This window comes from Brassica napus, chromosome C8 (genome assembly GCF_020379485.1).
Source record: "Brassica napus cultivar Da-Ae chromosome C8, Da-Ae, whole genome shotgun sequence".
NCBI classification, from domain to species: Eukaryota; Viridiplantae; Streptophyta; class Magnoliopsida; order Brassicales; family Brassicaceae; genus Brassica; species Brassica napus.
This window is the reverse complement of record NC_063451.1, coordinates 30,802,471-30,824,489: the sequence shown is the minus strand read 5'-3', so window position 1 is coordinate 30,824,489 and position 22,019 is coordinate 30,802,471. Positions and strand designations below refer to the sequence as shown.

General features: G+C 34.8%; 3 protein-coding genes across 4 annotated transcripts; 2 read left to right on the top strand and 1 right to left on the bottom strand.

Annotated features, from left to right (window-relative positions):
• The first annotated feature begins 730 nt into the window (after window positions 1-730).
• Window positions 731-2,587, top strand: LOC106431986. Its single transcript, XM_013872826.3, has 2 exons — window positions 731-1,436; window positions 1,813-2,587. The coding sequence occupies exons 1-2, from the start codon at window positions 1,071-1,073 to the stop codon at window positions 2,428-2,430; spliced, it is 984 nt and encodes a 327-aa protein (XP_013728280.1). The 5' UTR covers window positions 731-1,070; the 3' UTR covers window positions 2,431-2,587.
• A 1,982-nt stretch (window positions 2,588-4,569) lies between these two features.
• On the bottom strand, window positions 4,570-6,973 carry LOC106425970 (serine hydroxymethyltransferase 6-like). 2 transcript variants are annotated; one of them, XM_022690296.2, is made up of 4 exons: window positions 5,399-6,973; window positions 5,196-5,297; window positions 4,817-5,080; window positions 4,570-4,726 (listed from the first exon to the last, which is right to left on the bottom strand). In XM_022690296.2, exons 1-3 carry the CDS (start codon window positions 6,768-6,770, stop codon window positions 4,863-4,865), a joined length of 1,692 nt encoding a protein of 563 aa, XP_022546017.1. In that variant the 5' UTR covers window positions 6,771-6,973; the 3' UTR covers window positions 4,570-4,726; window positions 4,817-4,862. The 2 variants fall into 2 exon arrangements, with proteins under 2 accessions (XP_022546017.1, XP_013728294.1); XM_013872840.3 differs by having other exon boundaries at window positions 4,570-5,080; window positions 5,399-6,972.
• A 1,136-nt stretch (window positions 6,974-8,109) lies between these two features.
• LOC106431995 (probable beta-1,3-galactosyltransferase 5) lies at window positions 8,110-10,669 on the top strand. Its single transcript, XM_013872834.3, has 11 exons — window positions 8,110-8,278; window positions 8,437-8,527; window positions 8,656-8,714; window positions 8,805-9,004; window positions 9,103-9,166; window positions 9,260-9,332; window positions 9,413-9,533; window positions 9,614-9,701; window positions 9,902-10,027; window positions 10,145-10,254; window positions 10,347-10,669. Exons 1-11 carry the CDS (start codon window positions 8,187-8,189, stop codon window positions 10,493-10,495), a joined length of 1,173 nt encoding a protein of 390 aa, XP_013728288.1. The 5' UTR covers window positions 8,110-8,186; the 3' UTR covers window positions 10,496-10,669.
• Window positions 10,670-22,019: the final 11,350 nt, after the last annotated feature.

Genomic DNA, 22,019 nt, shown 5'->3' with positions numbered 1-22,019 from the left:
ACATGAATCGGGAAATTAGTGCCCACATTCCCGACATAGAGAAAAAAAAGAGTTGAAGTCCTAACAGTTTTTTCAGTATTAGACTAAACCACAGATTCAAGGCCCTGTTATTTTGAAACCCTAACATTTTAAATCCAAATTTATTATTTTTCTCCATGCACTATTTGATTTATATACAAACAACTACCTAAGTAAACACTAACAAGTTCCATCACCTTCAATTTTGAACATATAAGATATAAAAATATCAACATATGACTTCGTCGTTCATTCTTATATCAAACTCATCAACCTATGTAATATCCAAAGTCCCATCAATCACATTATAGACAAAAAAACAATAAAATCCCGTAAACAAAACTATAAAATATACCTATAATGTAGTCGACTCCGCGCTTGCGTAGAGAATTTTGTAATCAAATCTAACTACTAATGGTGAAGATTATTAGCTACCAACATTGAAACTTATATAATCATATTCAAATACTAAGGTACTCGGGCTCATGATTGTAACTTCTCTCTGTTATTTTCTTGTGCTTGTATCCAACTATTATATATTTTGTTCAAAAAAGAATCAATTTTTCCAAAGACCCAAAAGAAAAAGAGATGATGGAGTAGCGCTTCTGCAAAGAGGAACAAACGTATTTCAATTTTCAATTTATTTATCAAGTGTAAGAAACAATAGACCCACAAAATAAGATAGATTTCATGAACCAAATGCCGTCCAATATGTCTTATTTTCTTGTTTTCTCCAAAAACATTACTCTTTTTTTCATTTCATTTTCAAATCTCAGCTTTTTTTTTCTTCTTCTTGTACAAGGAAACTACTTATCATCTTTCATCCTCAGTAGGAAACACTCATCATTGTACCCAACAATCACTTTCAATCCTCAGAAATCAGAATCAAAAACCTCTTCACTCTTCTTCCATATATACATACACACACCTTCCAAATCTCTATATAACCTTTTCCCTCTCCTCCAATCCTCTCTCTCCCTCTCTCTCTCTCTTAATATCTTTTCAATTTGATTATCGACCCAGCTCACCAAAGATCAGATCTTTGACAAAAAATGGATCCGTCCTCTGCTACCTCGGTGAACGGATACTACTCATTTCTAAACAGATCAATGGATGATCTCGAGAGGGTTTACCTCTCAAACAACTTCATGTCCGTACACTTCTTGCAGAGAACTCTCTGTCTTCTCCGCACCTCTCACTCACACCTCACTCTCCTCGTTCAAAAGCTTCAGCTCCCCGTCGGCGACAAATGGCTCGATGAGTATATGGACGAAAGCTCCAAGCTTTGGGAAGCTTGTCTCGTCATCAAATCCGCCGTTTCTTCCATCGAAAACTTCTCCTCCGCCGGTATTTCAATCGCTTCAACCCTCGACGGCCATTATCACCACCGTCGGTTATCTCCTCAGCTTTCTCGTCAGGTGGGTCATCGGAAAAATCGAATCTTTTTGTTGTTTTTGTGATCAAAATCGAAACTTTCAATGCTCTGTTTTGCTGGTTTAGTAATCAAAATCAAAACTTTCAATGCTCTGTTTTGGTTTAGTGATCAAAATTAAAACTTTATATGCTCTGTTTTGTAGTTTAGTGATCAAAATCAAAACTTTCAATGCTCTGTTTTGTTGGTTTAGTGATCAAACTCAAAACTTTCGATGCTCTGTTTTGTTGGTTTAGTGATCAAAATCGAAACTTTCGATCCTCTGTTTTGCTTTAGGTGACAGAATCAAAACATTAAATGCTCTGTTTTGTTGTTTTGTGATCAAAATCAGAACTTTGAATGCTCTGTTTTGTTGGGTTTAGGTGATAAGGGCGATAACAGGGTGTAGGAGAGAGGCGATAGGGATAGAGGAAGAGAACAGAGCTTTAATGGAGAATCGAGTTCAAAGGTTCCCTTTTTGGTCGGAACAGACGGCGGCGATGGAGTCGTCGACGAAGTTACAGAACGGGTTCAGTGGTTTCCGCGGCGTGCTCTACGCGACGAGGAACATGAGCTCGCTTCTACTTATGGTTTTGATTCACGGTCTCGTCTACTGTTTACCCGGCGACGCAACGCTGTCTCAAACGCAAACGCAGAACCAAGTCGGCGGTTTTGTCGGAGCGATGGGGAGGTTGCAGCAGAGAGTGGCGGCTGAGGTGGGGAGGATGGGGGTGAGGAAGGGGATGTTGATGCACGAGTACAGGAGGAGCAAGGCGGCGTTGGAAGAGCTGAAGGCGGAGCTTGAGCGGAGATTCTGCGGCGGAGGAGGGGAAAGCGAAGAGGAGGGAGAGAGGGCGTTGAGAGAGAGGGTGGAGAATCTGAAAGGGTGTTTTGGTAATTTGAGGAATGGGACAGAGAGTATAGTGGCGCAAATCGATGATTTGTTTGATGAAATTGTTGAAGGAAGGAAGAAGCTTTTAGATTTCTGCAGCCATAGATGAATATCAAAAGCCGACATTTTTCAGTTTCATAAATAAGCAAAAGAAAAAGAAAAAAAATTATAGACTTTAGGCTTAGCAGAATCGTTTGGTAGGGGGAGTTGTTGTAACTCTTTTTTTTATTTTGCTGCTATGAAAAGAATTTAATTTTTTTTGGTCAGTCTGCTCTATTTTATGGAGTATAATTCTAGAAATAGAATTTATTCTCTGAATCATATCTTAAAGCAAATGTCTGCTTTTTAGTTTTGGTTCCAGCCCGTTGCAGATGTTGCTGTTCAATAAAATTTCAGAACAATTTTTTAATCTAATGTCTGAACCATACATGATATATCAATGAAAAGACTGTAATGTGATTAGAATTGCAGCAGTCATGTCTCAAAGTGAAACTTCAGTGAAATATTTGATCATCCACCTTCACTAATAGGACCATATATCATTGGACTATGACAACTTAATTTTAAAATTTTGGTTAAAGATGAGGGAGTCAAAGGGAGTGCTTGTTGTTCTCTTGCAGCATCTCCAATGTACACCTCTATATTTTTCTTTAAAATAAAGATCTCTATTACAAAGGTGAAAATGTTCCAATGTATGCCTCTATAATAGAGTTCCTCTATTTTAGAGAAAAATATAGAGAAAAGTTACTTTTTGTCTCTATATTTAGAGGTGAAAATAGCATATCTCTATATTTTCTCTTATAAATAGATGAACTCTATTATAGAGACATACATTGGAGCATTTTCACCTCTATAATAGAGTTTCTCTATTTTAGAGGAAAATATAGAAATGGAAATCGAAATGGGTTGGAGATGGTCTTAGAGATAGTTGGAGAAGAAAAGTAATGAACAAGGCCAATGATAAAAACTAGAAATTTGATTTGATTCACATAATAGAAAGAAGAGAGGAAATAATAATTTGAACTGTGGTTTTATGGTGTTCATCAAAAATAATGACGGGAATGTATCCTTTGTAAAGCAGATTTGTCTTTTTATTCTTTGGCACTCTCATCCAAGTTTACATGCTTTGGGGCACACCATTTGGTGGCTTTTATGTCAATAATAGTTATGATTATTACCAATTTCACACCCTAAATCCTCCCCCACCCACTGTTTCAAAGCACTCCATCTTTACCTCTTCAAGTTTCTAATACTTATTTTAATATTCACTTTACACAATTCACTCATCTCTGCTTTCTCCTTTTTTTCTACCCAAAAAATATCTTTGACAAAATATTCATTTTTGTATCTGTGAGTAAATCTCAGCCCACGAGAATCACTTGGTATATGTGTATCGATAAAGTACCCAAAGTGCCAATTCCCATTACTGCTCGCTCTCTAAATCCTTGACTTTCCAAAGGAATAGTTGAACCCACTAGAAATGTTTTGTTTTTTTTTTTTTTTTGAAGAAGAAAAACTAGAAATGTTTTGTTGAAATATCAAAAATGAGTCTTAAGACATTTCATCTAGTACATAGCTGCAAAATGTTCAACTATCAATTTTTAAGAAAGGAAGAGAGACACCATCCTTTTGCCCTCGACTTTAATCTGTGTATTTGCCTCGTTGGCCTTCTATATTCATCTCATAAAACAAATTACATAGGCTTTGCCAGATCAAGAAAAAAAAACATAGGGCTTTGATAAAATAATTCAATAATACAAGTAAAAAAAATGTGAAGTGAAAATAATAATATAATATTATAGATAAGGAGAGAAGTCACAATCAAAACCAAATAAAACTACAGAGAATCTACTAAATGCTTTTAGAGACTCACCAGAATTCCATGCTTTGCCTCCCAAGTAGGACACAGACTTTCTCAGCTGATTTACCAAATAAACATTTCTGTCCGCCGGATGAGGTTGGTCTACGATCAGAGATTTACCAAATGCACAATGATAATAATAACATAAAAATATTCGTTACAAATAATCAACTTTTTGTATTATTCCTTTTGTTACAGTTTCTTTTTTTTTTTTTCTCTTTTTCAGAATGTAATGATTTTCCCCAAGGTAAAAAGTAATGGTTGAGGTCAGAAGCAAGTATTTTTTCCTCTGGTTACAGAAATTATTTGTGTTCCCCGACACATTCACAATCCTGAAATTATATTATTCCCTTTTCTAAAAAAAAATTTAAACCGCATCGCAGCTAATTTCTCCAAAACTTGTTTTTTCTCCTCTTATATTATTACCACTTGAAAAGAACATAAACGGATACACTAATACCCCCAACACACCCCAATGTCTATGTACACAAGCCTTGAAGAATTACAAACATAGCAATACAGGCAAGTTTGTTTGTTTTTCCCCCTACAAATGTTGATCTAAGTTTAGCAAACTTAGGGAATGTAAATAGATGAAACTATAAAATAGAGAAATGGGTGCGTGGATATAGATTACCATGGCAAAAAAATGAGCTATGAATTTTTTAAGGCTGACTCAAATCTCAAATGCCAGGCATTGCAAACTTAGAAGCAAAACCCTCCACTTGGTTCCTAAGATCTGCAATGTCTTTACAGTGATAGATGCTTTTGAGCGGCTCCTTCTGCAACTTCCCATGCTCCCTTAGTGCAGCACTTGCTATCTGAGCAGCTCTATACAAAAACTCAGCCATTGTCTCAAAATCTTGTTCTAGACAACCTCTTGAGGTCATAGCCGGACTACCTAAAACAGAGGTATACATGAGCACATGTCAAGAATCAGAGAGCAAGAAAAAGGCACGAATCTATTCTAACTCCAGAATCCATAATGTTGAGGCTTCAAATTGATTTGCTTTTACCTATTCTCACTCCTCCAGGAGAAATAACACCATTTTCGCTGAAAATAGCAACTTTGTTGACCGTGATATGACACATCTCGCATACTTTCTCATACACCTTGCCTGAAAAACATAAGTCCAAGGACTTAGCATGTATAGACTAAGATCGCATAGAGCAACTTATTTCACTATCTCCTAATAATAAAGAATAACTAATCACATACCTGTCAAGCCCAAAGGAGTCAGGTCCCAAAGAAGCAAATGATTATCAGTGCCACCTGTAACCAACTTGCACTTTCTGCTTATCAAAGCAGACGCTAAAGCCTTAGCGTTTTTCTTGACCTGTCTCATGTAAACCTTGTATTCTGGTGAAGCGGCCTGCTTGAGAGCAATAGCTAGAGCAGCTATATGGTTATTGTGAGGTCCTCCTTGCAGCGATGGGAAGACAGAAAAGTTTATTTTCTCTTCAAAATCATATTGGGCATTACTCTCACAGTGATTAAGATTAATGCTTTGCTTCTTAGCCTTAAACCCTCTCCTATAAAATATAATACCGCCCCTAGGTCCACGGAGAGACTTGTGCGTTGTCGAGGTAACAATATCGCAATACTCAAACGGATTCGGAGCTTCCTTGGCAGCCACAAGACCGCTGATTTGCGCCATGTCAAACATCAGAACAGCTCCACATTTGTCTGCAATAAACCTAAACCTAGGAAACTCCCAGTCTCTGGGATATGAACTACCTCCGCATATAAGTATCTTGGGACGATAGTCAAGCGCCTTCTCCTCAAGCTTCTCGTAGTCAATGTACCCTGTACGAGGGTCCACCTTATAGGGGAAGCTCTCAAAGAAGATAGACGCGCCAGAGACTTTCTTCCCACCAGGTGTGTAGTAACCATGACTCATGTGACCACCCGAAGGAGAATCCAACCCCATGATCCTCTCCCCCGGCGACAAAAGACCGGCGAAGACAGCGAAATTCGCGGAGGTGCACGAGTAAGGCTGCACGTTGACTCCCCACTGGTCGTGGCGAAGTCCGAAAGCTTGGAGGGCACGTTCTTGGCAGAGAGTCTCAATCTGATCAATGTGCTGGTTCCCTGTGTAGTATCTCGCTCCAGGCATGCCTTCTGAGTACTTGTTGGTTAAATGGCTTCCCAAAGCTTCCATTACTGCTCTGCAGACGAAATTCTCGGAAGCTATGAGCTCGATTCCTCTGAACTGTCTTTGCTTCTCCTTTTGCATTAGCTCGTGGAGGTCGGGATCAGCTTCTGAGAGTGGCTGGTTGCCCCAGGCTTTCACAAGGGATCGTCTAGCTTCTAACGATGAATCAATAGCTGATCGTTTACAAGGGGGGGTTGGTGATGACGTGGAGCTGCTGGGTCTACTCCGTTTAAGCTTCATCGGGTGGCCTAAGAGGATGAAATCTTCCCTCTGATCGTCATCGTCTTCTTCAAAGTCTTCGTCTTTATCGACCAAGGCTCGCCTACGAGATCGGGGGCCATCGAAGTCGTCGGCGATTGGGATTCTCGGGGGAGGTAGAGGTAAGGCGTGGGAGCTGCCGAAACCTAAGGAGAGATCCGATTGAGCACGGTCCATGATCTAAACCCTAGAAAGGTTGTTCCTTTGGATCGAATTGCTTAATCAACAGAGACAGAGACGACAGGAGGTGTAGAGGAGGCAAGGGAAGCTTCTTTTATGGTTATCAATCGAAGAGGATGAAGTTTCCATTCAAATTTTCGGAGAAAACCCCAAGAGAAAATCGAATTTTTGGGGATGGACGGAAGCGCTTTAAGCTTTATGGGTGTGGAGGAAGAAGAAGAGAATTGGAATGGGATACCGGCTGAATAGGTTGGAGACGGTGACGTGATTGATTCTAGACGCCGAGGGATAACGAGGGAAACCGGGTTTAGCCGGTGACTTTCTTTCGGTTTCTCTCTGGCTAAACCAATCAAATCGCTATAGGCTTGATTTGTTAAGTTCTTGAGAATCATTTTTAGTTGTTAATTTGTACGTTTTGTAAGTTTATAGAATTATACGGTATTAGTTTTGGTATTTATTTTCTAAGTTTCAAATGTTTTCCACATCAGCCATCATTCATCAATCAATCAATGATTACTTTCACAAATATTGATCTTAAATCTGCTTAATGACACAATAACACTCGAAGGCTCTCTAATGCGTGATCTACACAAAAGTAATTTTCTGTAGTGAGACCAACTTAGATCAAGGTATCTTAAGTAACATACAACAACAGCATCATATCTCCGTTAGTATTGGTAATGCGTGGACGGTAAGTCTGAAAAACAGGTTCTGGTGTTGTGTTACTGGAATGGCCGGATCAAGCATGGTCATCATAGACTGATAGTGTATACTATGAAAGAATCAACTCCTAAAAAATCAGTGTTGAGATTTTATAGTTTCTAAAATTTCAACACCGATCATGTGTAACTCTAAAATCTCAACACCGATCATGTATGTATGCACCGTCACACTATGAACGTCTATCCTAATTTCGTTACGAAACTTAATACTAACGTTCATAAGCATTGTGCGCTGAACATTGACTTGCGTTAGACGCAAACGTACGTACTGCGTGTAACAACTTCGAAGTCAGGTGTAACTTTTATGGGATAGTCATATTACAAATAATTTTGTTTGTAAATTTAAATGAATTTTAATTCATTTACAAAATAACTATATTCGGAAATTGATATTCCATATAAAGACAAAAGTTCTTAATAACAGTACATAATTCAACAAACCATTGAGGTATTGACTTAATTCACTTGTTCATTGGGGGTCAAAATTTAATTTCTTTCAACATGCAAATGATTTATAACTGGAAGTAAGTCACCTGACATATTAGATACTTTGAATTAAATAGTCAAACTTGCATTAAATAAGGACTGTTACTTAAATTTCACTGTCTTTACGTTATAAATATACCTCTTGAAGTTTTATTGTGCTCTTCTCTCATTGCTTGTCCCATTCTCTTGTCTCTTCATTAGACCAATGAAGACCAAAATCTCGAAGAGACTATCACTGACATGGGTTTCGCTTCTCTGCATCTCCTGCTTTTTTCTCGGAGCAATGTTCAACTCCAGGTTTCTTGATTTTTGATTATGTTTTTTTACCTCTGTTTCATTTTTTTTTGTTTAAATGTTTCATTATTTTTACCATTGTAAATCATTTTTCTTGCTTTTAGATATTAATTAGATTGTTAATCAGTTTTTTTCATTGATTTTCTTGGCTGTATTTTCAGATTTCGTGGGTCGGATTCAGGTAGCCAGCTCATGTTACACCGGCGAGATCAGGAAGTTAACGTAGTTACCGAGGAATATGCTCATGAGAAAGTATTATTTCTACACTTTAATCTCGTTGTCTGGATCTGAATCTCTTCATTATAGGACTTGGTTCACAAAAAAAATTGTGTTTTTAAAAGCTTATATTCTTTAAATCTTTAAATTTCGCCAAAATGCAGAAAAAATCACAAGAAAAAGATGTAATTCAAGAAGTTCTTAAAACCCATAAAGCAATAGAGTGAGTGTAATTAATAAAAACAAAATGATTTGTTTTATGCTGTGAATCTTACACTTGCATGTTAAAAATTGTATATCTTTGTGACCACAGATCATTGGACAAGTCAGTGTCTATGCTTCAGAAGCAGCTCTCTGTTAGACAAAGCCATCAACAAATTGTGGATGTCGCAAGAACAAATACTTCAACAGAAGGAAGCCAAAGGAAGAAAGTTTTCATGGTGATTGGTATCAACACTGCATTTAGCAGTAGACAACGTCGTGATTCTCTAAGAGACTCTTGGATGCCTCAGGGTTATATATAGCGATGTCCCTCCTTCAAATTTCTTGTTCCTTTCATGCTTCATTGCGTCTAATCTTAGTTACCCTTTTTATGTATATATCTATCACAGGGGAAAAGCTTGAGAAATTGGAAAAAGAAAAGGGTATTGTCGTCAAGTTCATGATCGGACACAGGTTAATACATTGAATAGTAATGGAATGCAACGTAGTCTAATGTTTTTATTAGATTGACTCTTATTTGAGTGTGTATACATAATTTGTTGGCAGTGCGATACCACATAGTATAGTGGATAAGGAAATTGATTCAGAAGATGCTCAATACAAAGATTTCTTTAGGCTGGTGAGATAAAGATTCATTAGACAACTTGATTTTTTTCCTACGATTAATTTACAATTTTCTTGGACTCTTTACTCTTGCAGGATCATGTAGAAGGATATTATAATCTGTCTGCGAAAACCAAAACCTTCTTTTCAAGTGCAGTTGCAACATGGGATTCTGAGTTTTACGTTAAGATTGATGATGATGTTCATGTTAATCTTGGTACCAAACTCTGTTTCTACCGTGTTTTTTTCTTCTCTTCTTGAATTAAATTGTTGAATATCTTTCTATGCCTTTGTTAGGTATGCTTGCTTCCACATTAGCTCTTCACCGTCATAAGCCGAGGGTCTACATTGGATGCATGAAATCAGGACCAGTTCTTACTAAGAAGTAATAATTCCTCTGTGTTTATTATCACATTTTTTGTTTAATTTGGGGTATCTAGGCCAAAACCCAACTAATTTCCAAGGAGTATTGATAACTAGCCCTGTACCGGATTATCTAATGAGGCCTAAGACATTGTACCATCTCATTTTTCTTGAAATGTTACATCTCATCGTTGATCTAAAAGCAGTTTTCAAAACGTGTAGGACGGCCAAATATCGTGAGCCCGAGTTTTGGAAGTTTGGAGAGGAAGGCAACAAATATTTTCGACATGCTACAGGACAGATCTATGCCATCTCAAAGGATCTTGCGACATACATATCTAACAACCAGTAAGTAAATAACTATGTGCTCTTGAATTCTCCACAAAAGAAAAATATGTTTTATCCAGGGAAATGGTTATTAATTATTATCCAAGCATATATAACATGTGATGTTTTACTTTCCAGGCCAATTTTGCACAAGTATGCAAATGAAGATGTGACATTAGGGTCATGGTTCCTCGGTCTTGAGGTTGAGCATATAGATGATCGTAATTTCTGTTGTGGTACTCCTCCAGGTAAAAAGCTATATATTTTTATAGATGCTTCAGAAGTTAGTAAAGGAGGATTTGAGCTTTTTTCTCATCTTGTTACTCTATCTTTCCCAAAGTTTGTGAAATGAGAGCTGAGGTTGGAGACGTGTGTGTGGCGTCATTCGACTGGAAGTGCAGTGGGGTATGCAAATCAGTCGATAGAATGTGGCTGGTTCATGCCGTGTGTGGAGAAGGTGACCAAGCTGTGTGGGATGCAAATTTGTAACTTTCTTAGATAAGAAAAAGAGACAAGAGGAGATGAACATTTTGTTTTGTAAAGAACCAAAAGGAATACAAATTTGCTTACTGTAACATAAGCTGAGCAAGACATTTTTCATTCAGTATTTTCTTTTCATTTGTGGAAAATAAAAAGAAAGAGAAACCATGAGACTTTTATAGATGCATGCGTGGTAAATTGCTTATTATGAAGTTCTGCCCAATATGACAAACCCATTCTTAATTATGATAGTTTGATAAAATGAAAATGTTAAAATTGTTAAAGCTATATGACAGTATATGAGAGCTTGTCTCTTGACAAAAAAAAGAACTTAAAAGTCAGAACTGAGAGACAACAAAATGAAAAAAAAAGTAAGGAAAATATCGATTGAGTAAACACAAAAACTCAAATGCGATCGATCGACTTAAAACATAATTTGTGTAATCAGTAATCTTATCTTCGTTTAAATCGAATAGTAAAAAGCGAATCTCTTTTGCTATTTTTAATTTTTATAAAGAAAAACTTATCAAATAAAATCTTATAACTATATTCTTTTCCAACATCTCAAATGAATCATAAAAGAGAAAAAAATACAAATTATTATATTAATGCATGTTTCAGGTAAACATGAATAATAATATCATGGTAAACATGAAAATTCTCCTAAGATCATATATAGTTTTGGATTAAAAGTGTTTTGATACATCTAAACAAGTCGAATTGTTTTTTCTTATGAGTGTCAAATAAATATAATATTTTTAAACAAAGCACACATTGAAATTATAATTATAGGCACTACTAGGCAATAAAATGAAGGAAAAAATAAATGCATTCAAATTATGAAATTAATAAATAAACAATTTTTTTATTAATCTTTTTCAAGCCCGGTATCAGATATCATGCACATTTTTTCATGTGATATAAAAAAATTGAGTAAAAAGGATATGTTTAGTATTAGAGCATATCCAAAAAGACCCTATATTTTAGAGTTTCTAAAACTCTATTTTTGAAGTTTTAGGGTGTTTTTCTCCAAAAACAAAACTTCAAATGTAACTTTAAAATTATTTGTAATTTACACTATGGTCCTTATATTTGTCATAATTAATATAAATTCATACAACTTTTATACATAACTAGCATGCACATATATAAAATATTACAGTAATATTAATTAACAAAATCTTACACTAAAATATAAAATTATAAACAGGAATATATATAGTTAAATATTAAAATACAAAGAAAATACCAAATTATTCCATAAAATTATTTCAGTAATACTTCATCTTCGGTTACACCAAATTTGTTTGGACAATAGTTTAGAGATTCCGGAGAAAATTTACTAAACTACTAGTGTTGTTTTAATATTTAAATTTGCGTAATAATTATGTTTTCATGTATCTTTTTTTAAAAAAAATTATTAAGTTTTTTTGTAATATTCTTGCTATCTAATTCTAGTTTTAAAGTATTTGTATAATTTTTTGTGTAAAATTTGAAATGATTTCAATGTGAGAATCTTTATCTTGTGGAAAAAGGTAAATACATTTACATTTGTAAATTTTGATATATAAAACTGTTTAAATAAACGAAACTCAGTTTTGTATATATTTTTTATATACAAAGAAATATAAATCAAGCATGACAAAAAAAAAATATATAAATCAAGCTTTTGTGAAACAAAACATGATAAAAGTTAAAAGGGAGTTAGAAAAATGAGAATGCTGTTAGTCTCTATCTATTATATCATATATGTGAGGCTCGGTAGGAGAAACATATTCCAATTTAAATACTAAGTGTTCATGTATATATATTATTCTAAAGTTTGTTAACTCTACTAATCTACCTATGATTTTTTTCTTGCAGATATATAATTCAGATATAAAAACGATTGTACAGGTAAATATTCATTTAAGAGATTTTAATGACAGTTTACATACATTCGATATTAAAAACATTATATGAAATCTATTCTTTTATACAATGTGCTAAGCTTACGATCCAATGTGTTATCTGAGTTTAAAAAATATGTGATTTTGATAACAAAAATATGATTAAAATAATAATTTATTTTGATATGTTGATAATCATAGCAGTGTTATGATTTAAAAACTTTTAATACAGTAAAATTAATTGATCCGTGGGACCGCACGGGAGATAATACTAGTTTATTATATAAGACGAAAGAGGAGAGGAACCCTAAACACGCCACTAGAGCGATTCTCTTCTTTCTTTAATTTCTCTATGGTAGGAATGCAAGCGAAACCATCCTTTCGACATGAAATCGACCATAAACCAGATGCTGGGTTCTTTAAATTCTACGCAAATGTCCTAGGGCTGGACACAGTTATCGGTCCTAGACCAACTTTCTTTCGCATATGCAGAGTCAGTTATGCCAAGTGCTCCTACCGTTTTGACTTTCCATCTCTCGTCAACTGGTTGTGTTCAGCAGGGCTCAATTACGTATACGTTGTCTTTGCTATCGATCACCTCAATAAAGCGTTATCGGAATTTGTTTCCTCTCCAGTAGTAGGTGATAGGTCATTGTATATGACCTGTAATGTCACTAAAGACGACTTATTAGATGAATCCCTAATTAATGCCTGGCTTCCGACTGAGATCACCAACAATATGCGCGACTTAAGTTTATCCTGGGGACATGAGTTTGACGACGACTGCTACGTCGATATGAACAATTACTTTGCGGAGCCTTCGAATTTGTTTACTAGAGTGGTGTTTTCAACGAAGTTTTTTTTTTTATTCTATGTTTTTATATATTTTTCTTTGTGATGTGCATGGCACATGCTTAATTAAACAGTTTACCTATATAACAATTTGCTCTCTCTCTCTTTTTCTTTTTTCTTTTTATACATATAAATATATAATAGAATATATGTTAGTATAATAAAACTTTCCCTTGTGGAGATTGTAGTGAATTATAGAAGACTTCCTAAATATGTAACTGGCTGCAATCGGTTTTAAGTTTTAACATGAACTTCACCTTGACCCGCGCGCCAGCGTGGATATGAATTTTCGGTTTATGGTTATTTATTTAACTAAATGATGTATTTATAATATTGGATGTATTATATTCACCAAGTAAATAATTTTTTTGGCATCTTAAACCATCTATTTATGATGAATATTCGGTATCATATACAAAATTGAACAAATAGACGTAATTAGAGAATTGTAGACGATATATAAAAATAATGGTTATTAATGTAAAATATGAAGAAATATTATATCATGACTTAGTATGGCATAAAAGATTATAAATTAGTTATACATGTTTAAAAATAAAATGATTTTTAAACTTCTATGAAAAATTTAACATATAAAAAAGGGTGATGAATTAGTCATCAAATTGTAAATAATTTCATACTTTTGTTAATAATAAATTATTTATAGTCTTTGTTTTTCGTCAAGATAATTATTGAATGTCCATAACATTAATATGTTAAAAAGCCATATTATGAAAGCCCATGTTGTAACCGTTTTTTTCTGGGAAGTGTAACAAAAAAAATTTACCTTTAACTCTTCGTTTTGTTTAAGTTCTGTCTCGGTAAAAGATTAAAAAAAATATCTCTACCTTTTTCAATGTTCAATTTGAAGCTTATTATGCAAAAATCATACGCAAATATAGGCAATTGGTTGGAATCTCTATATCTTTATATTCTTATAAATTTTAAATTTATTGTTTCCTCTTCTGCAAGCAAATCAATTACCGAAGTAATAGATCAATTGGTTGGAATCAAATCTATTCTTATAATTAGTGTAATTATGGTTACAGTTTCTATATTTAATAGGTACATTAATGATACGACTTTGAAGATATTCTGTTTTGATTAATAGAATATATTGGATTTTGAGTTTGTATTTATTGATTTGTTTTTTTATAAAGCTTAGAAAATCAGTGGGATGATTGGTTGGTTGATACATCTTATAAAGAAAACGAAAACTATAGGTGGTTTGACTATTGTACATCGATCGATGCATGATGTAAGTTGACTATATAAAACTTGAGCATGATCATTTCAAACTAAAGTATAGGTAGGCTATATGCATTTGTTATATTGTAGTTAATATATTTTAAATATTACATAAGTCAAGTGATTCACGTTTTCGTAAAAATAAAATTCAAGTTCATTATTGGATCGTACTCGTCCGTAATAAGCTACGTTAAATATGATGTATTTTTAGGTTCATTTAATGATTTCATTAAGGAAAACTCATTAATTTAACTGGAAAAGACAAGCATTAAAATAGGTAGGTTCATTTAATGACATTAAATTTAAATTTGATTAAGGAAAACTCATTAATTTAACTGAAAAAAGACAAGCATTAAAATAGGTAGTTTAATTTAATTCTCAGTGACATGGAAGTGTAAATAAATTAAAAAACTTAAGAGTATTTTTTAATGGGTATTTCTCTTTTAATAATATAGATATGATGAATTCCGAAAAATGGAATACAAACAAATGAAGGGTGGCATTTTAAATAAAGAAATGAGTTAATATATTTTAAATATTACATAAGTAAAGTGATTCACGTTTTCGTAAAAATAAAATTCAAGTTCATTGTTGGGTCGTACTCGTCCGTAATAAGCTTAAATATGATGTATTTTTAGTTTATGTATGTGTTTTCCAAAAATCAATCAATCAATCAATCATCAAAGCAGTTAGTTTCAGATAATTGAAGAACCAGTTAGGTGATTAACGACATTGATTGTGTTGATAATAGCAACTTTCCTTTTTCCATTAATAATTTTTGTGCTCTGTAAAAAATAGCTAAAAAGATCTGTTTCTTTTAATATTAAGAAGTGACTTGAAAAATCTTTGTTTTAAATATATGTTTTGGGAGGGGAGGGTAAAATTACATAGCTAGATTACATGTTTGAATAACCGAAGTCAAATCCGCTTGTACACAACAGACCTATGTGGGGCATTATACGCAAACTTAAATAGATTAATGTACTATACAAAACATCAAAGCAGTGAACCAAGTTTTTTTTTTTTTTTTTTTAACGTGATAAGGGCATAGCATAAGTTTATTATCTTTTATTTCAAAAACTTACAACATATATAGTGGTAGTTATATGGTAATATTTTAGTGGATGATAGAGGCCTCTAAATAAGCTATATATATATATATATATATTTTAAGAAATACATTTGGTATATTGAAATACTGCTATTTTAATATATAAGACTAGATTTCGATCCGCGCAATTGCGCGGATTTTTGTTTTCATTTATTTTTATATAAATATTTTGTTTTCAATTCTAATTGATATATATTATAATATATATGTGTCTATCAATTTTTAAAACATAATAAGTTTACGGTATATTTTTTCATTGAATAGATTGTTTCAAACTTTCACATGTATTTGTATATTCTTCTATATATATATATATATTTGGATTATTATTTCATTATTAAAATCGTAACTATATATATAAAGATTAGTAAATATTGTTTTATTGTCATATTCAAAAATATTGCAACATTTCACAAAAAAAATTAAAATTTTCGCTTCACAGATTTATATTATCGAGTGAATAATTAAACATTTAGTTTTTGTTTAATTTTTAAAATAAACTATATAGTTTAAAATTTGTTTTAATTGGTTTAAAGTAGTAAAGATTAATCATTGTTAGATAATATAATTTTTGTTATTTAAAAAAAAATCTTCATAATTTTAAAATTTAACATCGACAACTATTTGGATAATTAACATATGGAGGTATAGTATTACAACATTAAATTATATATATTTAATTTATACTATCTATAAATCCAATGGATCATCTATTGTTTAAATCCAATTATTGATAGTCCAATAAAAATTTCTGGTACGCCCAAAATTTAAATGATAAGACTAGAGATTAAATGTAACATGACTTTATAGGGATATGTCTATTAGATCCATTTAAAAAAAAAAAATCACACATGAATCAAGATTGTGACTTCTGTTTTAATATATAAGATGATTTGAGGAATATAAGTTCGGTAAAATCTACAAAACTTGCAAAAGTACTTTGGTTTAGATTAAAGGGAAAATGTTAATAAAACATGTAATAAGTTAAATAGCGTAGGATGTGTGTATTATATACCCTATCATATATGCGGACGCGACGCGCTAGTTAATCGGTTATTATATTTGGATTTTTCACACGTCCAAATTCAGATCGAAAAACAAAATTAGAAATAGCCCGCCTGTTTATCTCCCTCTCCCTCTCACGCTCCTCTCTCGCAGAACCCACACTCCTCGCTCTTCGCTTGCAGAGAAGAAACCGAGTCTAATCAGGTGGATTTTTAGGTTTCTTTTTAGACTGTAAAAGTTGATCCAAGTTTAATTAGAATTTCACGATCAATCTTGATCGGACTTGCTTCGCGGCGCAATGTTGATCATAGGGATATAGTTTTGTTCGAACATTGTAGAGTAGATCGTATTTTTAGGTTGACCGTATCGGAGATTTTTGATTTTGGCGCGTAAATCTGGTGGTCTGAGAGGATTCGGACTCGGATTCGGATTCGGATTCGGATTCTTTTGTGTGTGTCAGGATGTCAAGAAAGCCATCGGTATGGGAGATGGTAACAGGGTCGCCGGTTCTGGGCTCTGCCTATTGTAATACTTCGGAGGATACACTGTGTCGTTACATGCCTCCTTACCTCTGTGTTTGATCGTGAAACGGTAATAAATAAGATGTGGGCTTAAACAAAGACGTCTTATTGATGGTCGGAGAGAAAACGTTCGATCGGTTACAAGGAAATAAGAGGAGAGTGCGACAGAAAGGAAACCGGTGGCTCGACAAGCTGCCGGAGAAGTATAATTAACGGCGAGACGAAGTAAAGGTGAAAAACCCTAATCTAGCCGTCAAGTCTTGGTCAGTACTTTCGGATCCTCTTCTCGTTGCCTCTTCTTTCCCTTATATAGACGTCCCGATGCTTCGCTCTTGACCTAATTTTACGCCATCTTGGTGGGCCTCCTTTGCTGGGCCGAGAGGCCCGTAGGTGTTCGAGCAACCGCTGAGCCGAACGCTCTTCAGTCGACGATGGCCAGCTAGAAGTACTCAAGAGTCAAGCCGAGAGACCTGACTCTCGAGCCGACAGATCGAGCCGTCGCTCTTTCTAACTCGGGCCAGGCCTTCCTATTCCTCGGGCCCTGTGGGATGGTCGAATCCATCCTCTACAGTAAGTCCCCCCCTAGTCCATCAGTGAGCGGGTGATTTCCAGCTCGTGATGGATTCTAAGGTTTGAAGGTTTGAGAGAATAGGAGGTCTGTCGGAAGATTTGAACGATCGGTCGGCGAGTCACACAACGTTGCCCTCTCGGAAGCGAGCAGCAGAGGCTTTTATCTCTCCTTTTGGTCGTCGTGTCGTAAAAAGGGTTCGTCGCGAAGGTTCGCTGGATATTTGGGAGAGTTTCGAGGCCCATTAAGGCCCGTTTAGGCTTTAATGACGATACCTCGAATTCTAGATGAATCGAGAAGTTGAAACGCCGCGAGGGTCCGCTGGGTTTTTAGGGCGGATTTCGAGGCCCGTTTAGGCCCGAATAGACCTAATGATGGCGCCTCGAGTTTCTCCCCTCTCTTTTCCTTATAAATACGCGGATCCCCTTCCATTCCTTCAAGTTTTTCTCCGCGACCAAAGGTACTTTCTCTCTCTTTCCCTTATCTCTCTAAGCGTTGTTAGATTTGTTCGAAACGTTCTTCGCTGTTTCGCTCTGCGATGTCGTCGGGTCAGAGGTTATCGGAACAATCAAAAGGAAAGGCAGCCGCAGCGACGTCGAATCCGACGAGGAATCCCGACGGGAGTCGTGTCGTAGATTCGGAGGCGATTCATCGCGAGGCGATGATGGACACGGCAAATCTATCTCGCTCTCATCGACTTCTGGTTGCGGATGCTGCGAGACTCGCGAGAGAAGGATGTCAGAACGTCGTTGCGAGGGATGCAGTATGGTTTATTTATAGAAAGATATGTCTAGGGTTTCCTAGCAATATGTGTCTCATCTTCTCCTATTTTACACATTAAACACTTCATACAAAGAGTTTATTGATTCTTAGATTTATTTACACTTCCAATGATACATGTAATATAATCTTTAATCAATAAATTCTTTTTGATGTTCTTTTTCCATTTGATTTCTATGTTGATTTCTCTTTAGCCTCAAGAATCTAAGAAATCTATTTCTTAAATTCTTCATTGTATGAATCCGACAAACACACCATTTTCGGTTCAAACACTCTGCAACGTTACACATAAGCACTGTTTTGGAGACATGACCACTGACGAACTCTTCACAACGGTCTGCCTCATGGTTTCTTCCGACTGTCCAAGCTTCTTGAGCCATCAAACTTGACAGAGATGTGTTTTCCAGCTGCGATGGTCCCCTCTCATTCAGACATACTTAGGCTGTCAGATGTTGGTAGGAAAGAGGAATGGGCTTCCTTTGTTCGAGCAAAAGCTCTAAGGGCAGGAGATACGGTTGTGTTTGTGAGTGTATTGGGATCGGCTATCACACATTTTGCGACATCAAGAGCTCATTCCCAGAGCTGGGTGCGCCACAGCATCAACCTCCATGCCTTTTCCAAGGCCATAGGCAGTCTAATGCACTCAAAGCCTGTGGTCTGGATGTGCGGTATGAGAGTGAAGAAGGTGCGAGAATATGATGGAGAAAACCATGTAGGGACAATCACCTCCACCACCTTCGGCAACAGTGATGTGCCTGGCGTGATGAGAACTCTCTGGCGCTGTCATACAGTTGTTTGGGATGCGCCTTACGGGTTTGACAGGATACACTTCTCTCCTTGGGAAGTTACTCCATCCCAGGAGCAGCCACAGCCACAGCCACAACCACCACACACCCTTCACCTCTTTCCCTGATATGACTGCCACTTAAAGAGAAAAAGTGCAGAAGTCGTGAAGCAGAGAAGAATACAGTTTACAAAGCTTTTACTTGATAATAATAATACAGAGACATATTGTGAATTGGTTTACAGTATATAAAGGACCCATATAACATTTTAGTAAACAGTTTCTTTTAGGACTTTTATTGTCTGGGAGATTCAAGTGGGACTGAGTTTGTTTCATTGGTTCTCGATAATCATACATCTGTCTTCTTATCATTCCCCTCTAAACACAGAAAAGTTTATCATAAACAGAAATTTTTATCATAAACAGAATCATTATGCAGATCAACGCCAAAACCAAAGTGTGATTCTTTCAAGACATCCCACAAAGGAGCCTTATAATAAGATAAGGTCCTATCTCTAAGGAGTTTAGGTTAAGTAGTTTTCCTATTCTTAGTGTAGGTTTAACTTATTCCCCAAGTTAAGGTTGTATATAAATATATCATGGGTGAATGAATAAGAGATACAATTCCGTTTACAATATTTTATGGTATCAGAGCCATAGATCTTACCAAATTTTTCTACCTTCTACGTGTTCAACACAAATTCTTGATCATCCTATTTTTTTCTCTAATTTTTATTCTCTGCGATGTCTATCACCCCTACTACATCGACTTCCGGAGCTTTGATAGAATCATCTCCATCTTCTTCGCCATATTATCTTCATCCATCTGATAACTCAGGTGCTCTTATCACGTCCGTTCTTCTTACACAAGACAACTATTCTGAATGGTTGATAGAGCTTCGCAATTCTCTGCAAGCTAAACAGAAAATTGGATTTCATCGCCTTACATTATGTAGCTTATGTTCATCCAACATGGAAGAAACCAAAAAAATAAAATAAAAGACTCTATTACACCATGTGCCATGTATATGAACTCTCCACTCAGAAGCAGATTAATAAAATAAAGAGCAATTGTAAATCAGAGTACTGACAACAGCACCACTAACTAGAGTTAAAAACATATTTAATACAAAACTGACATCTAAAGTAGTAGAGATATACATACCTGGTTAGTAACAGCCTTGGACATCCTGGGGATTTCCTTCTTCAGGATAGACTTGTTTACAGACACCTTAGGCTTCTTCTTCTTCTTGGTCTTTTGGTCCAATACCAAAAATGTATATGCTTTAATGCTTAGCATATATGTTAAATAAACGGATTACAATGATTAGGTAAATAGACACCATATGCAATCACGTTATAACATATAGAAAAAAATTAATATAAACAACCTATTAAGACAATAACTTAGTATACAAACTATCTTGAACTGAATTATCATCTATAATTTTTTTCTCCGTGCTAAACAGTTGTGCAAAAGTATTTCAGTGCCACAAATTGAAAACGATTTAGTTATTTGATATATATATATATATATTGAAAAAAAATAATGCGAACTTTTAAATTGCGTAAACGATTATAAACCATTGTTTTTATTCACAAAGATTTAAAACAAAACATTGGGTTTCTTTCGCCTTTTTGTTTCCCGGGTACGTGGCGCAGTCAGCAAGTAAAATTTACCTGGTTTTGTGTATTTGTTCAACACGAAACCAAGTCTAAATATTCTTAGGTATGGGCCGTACGGAATTAAATTACATTTAGTTCTAGCGTTACGAGATTATATTTGGTTTCTTTTAACTTTTAAGTTGTAGGCAGGCTTTAAAAATCTGGACCGACGGTCAAACCGGATAAAATTGTGAACTGAAAACATATTGGAGATGATTGGTTGGGACTGTAGATTGGGGATGATTGGTTGGGGCTGTAGATGTTCTGGACAGCCAAAATTTAGTCTACAGCTATATATGTCAACCAATCAAGCTTTGCTTTCCTTAAAAAACTCACAGCAAAAAAATCTTTGCAAAATCAAAATATGGCTGTACAGAGCTTTATTTCCAGAGCAAAAAATTAGTGCTTTAGAAATTTACAACAAAAAAAGGTACAGCAAATAAATCTACAGATTAAATTCTAGAGCAAAAAATATAAAGCTACAACACTTACCAATCATCCCCTGATTAAATAACAAAATCCAAAGACAATTAATTAGGTAAAAACTCATCAAACTTTTATTTTATATTTATATTCAATCGAATCAGGTTTAACGTAGTCAGACCTGTTGATCATGATAAAAAAATATCGCACGACTATCAGTATTGGTTTTTAAAATATTGTTTATAGGTTAAATTCAGTTTGATTAATCTATAATATAAACAATTAACAAAAACTCATCAACCAAAAAAAATAGTGAAAGTTATGTTTTCAAAGTCAGTATTCAATGTGTGATATTGAAAAGTTAATTTAACCGAAAACAGCTTTTCATATAATTCATACACTAGCTTTTGATTCGTCTGCACGGATGTTATTTTCGGTTTTTATAGGTGTTAAACATTAATTGTACAATCTCATCTTTTATGGTTTCTTCCATCCTCTCCTAGTAGTTAGAAATTTTTTTTTGATGCCTATTGATGGGTGATGCGTTAGAGTTTCCCTCTCTAATGTACCAACATCTCTGTCCCTTACATCGACCACGATTTCTAAATTTATTTCTATGTAAACACAGCATTATTTAAATAAATTTCATGAGTATTTTTAATGAAGAATTTGAATAGTTATACTTTA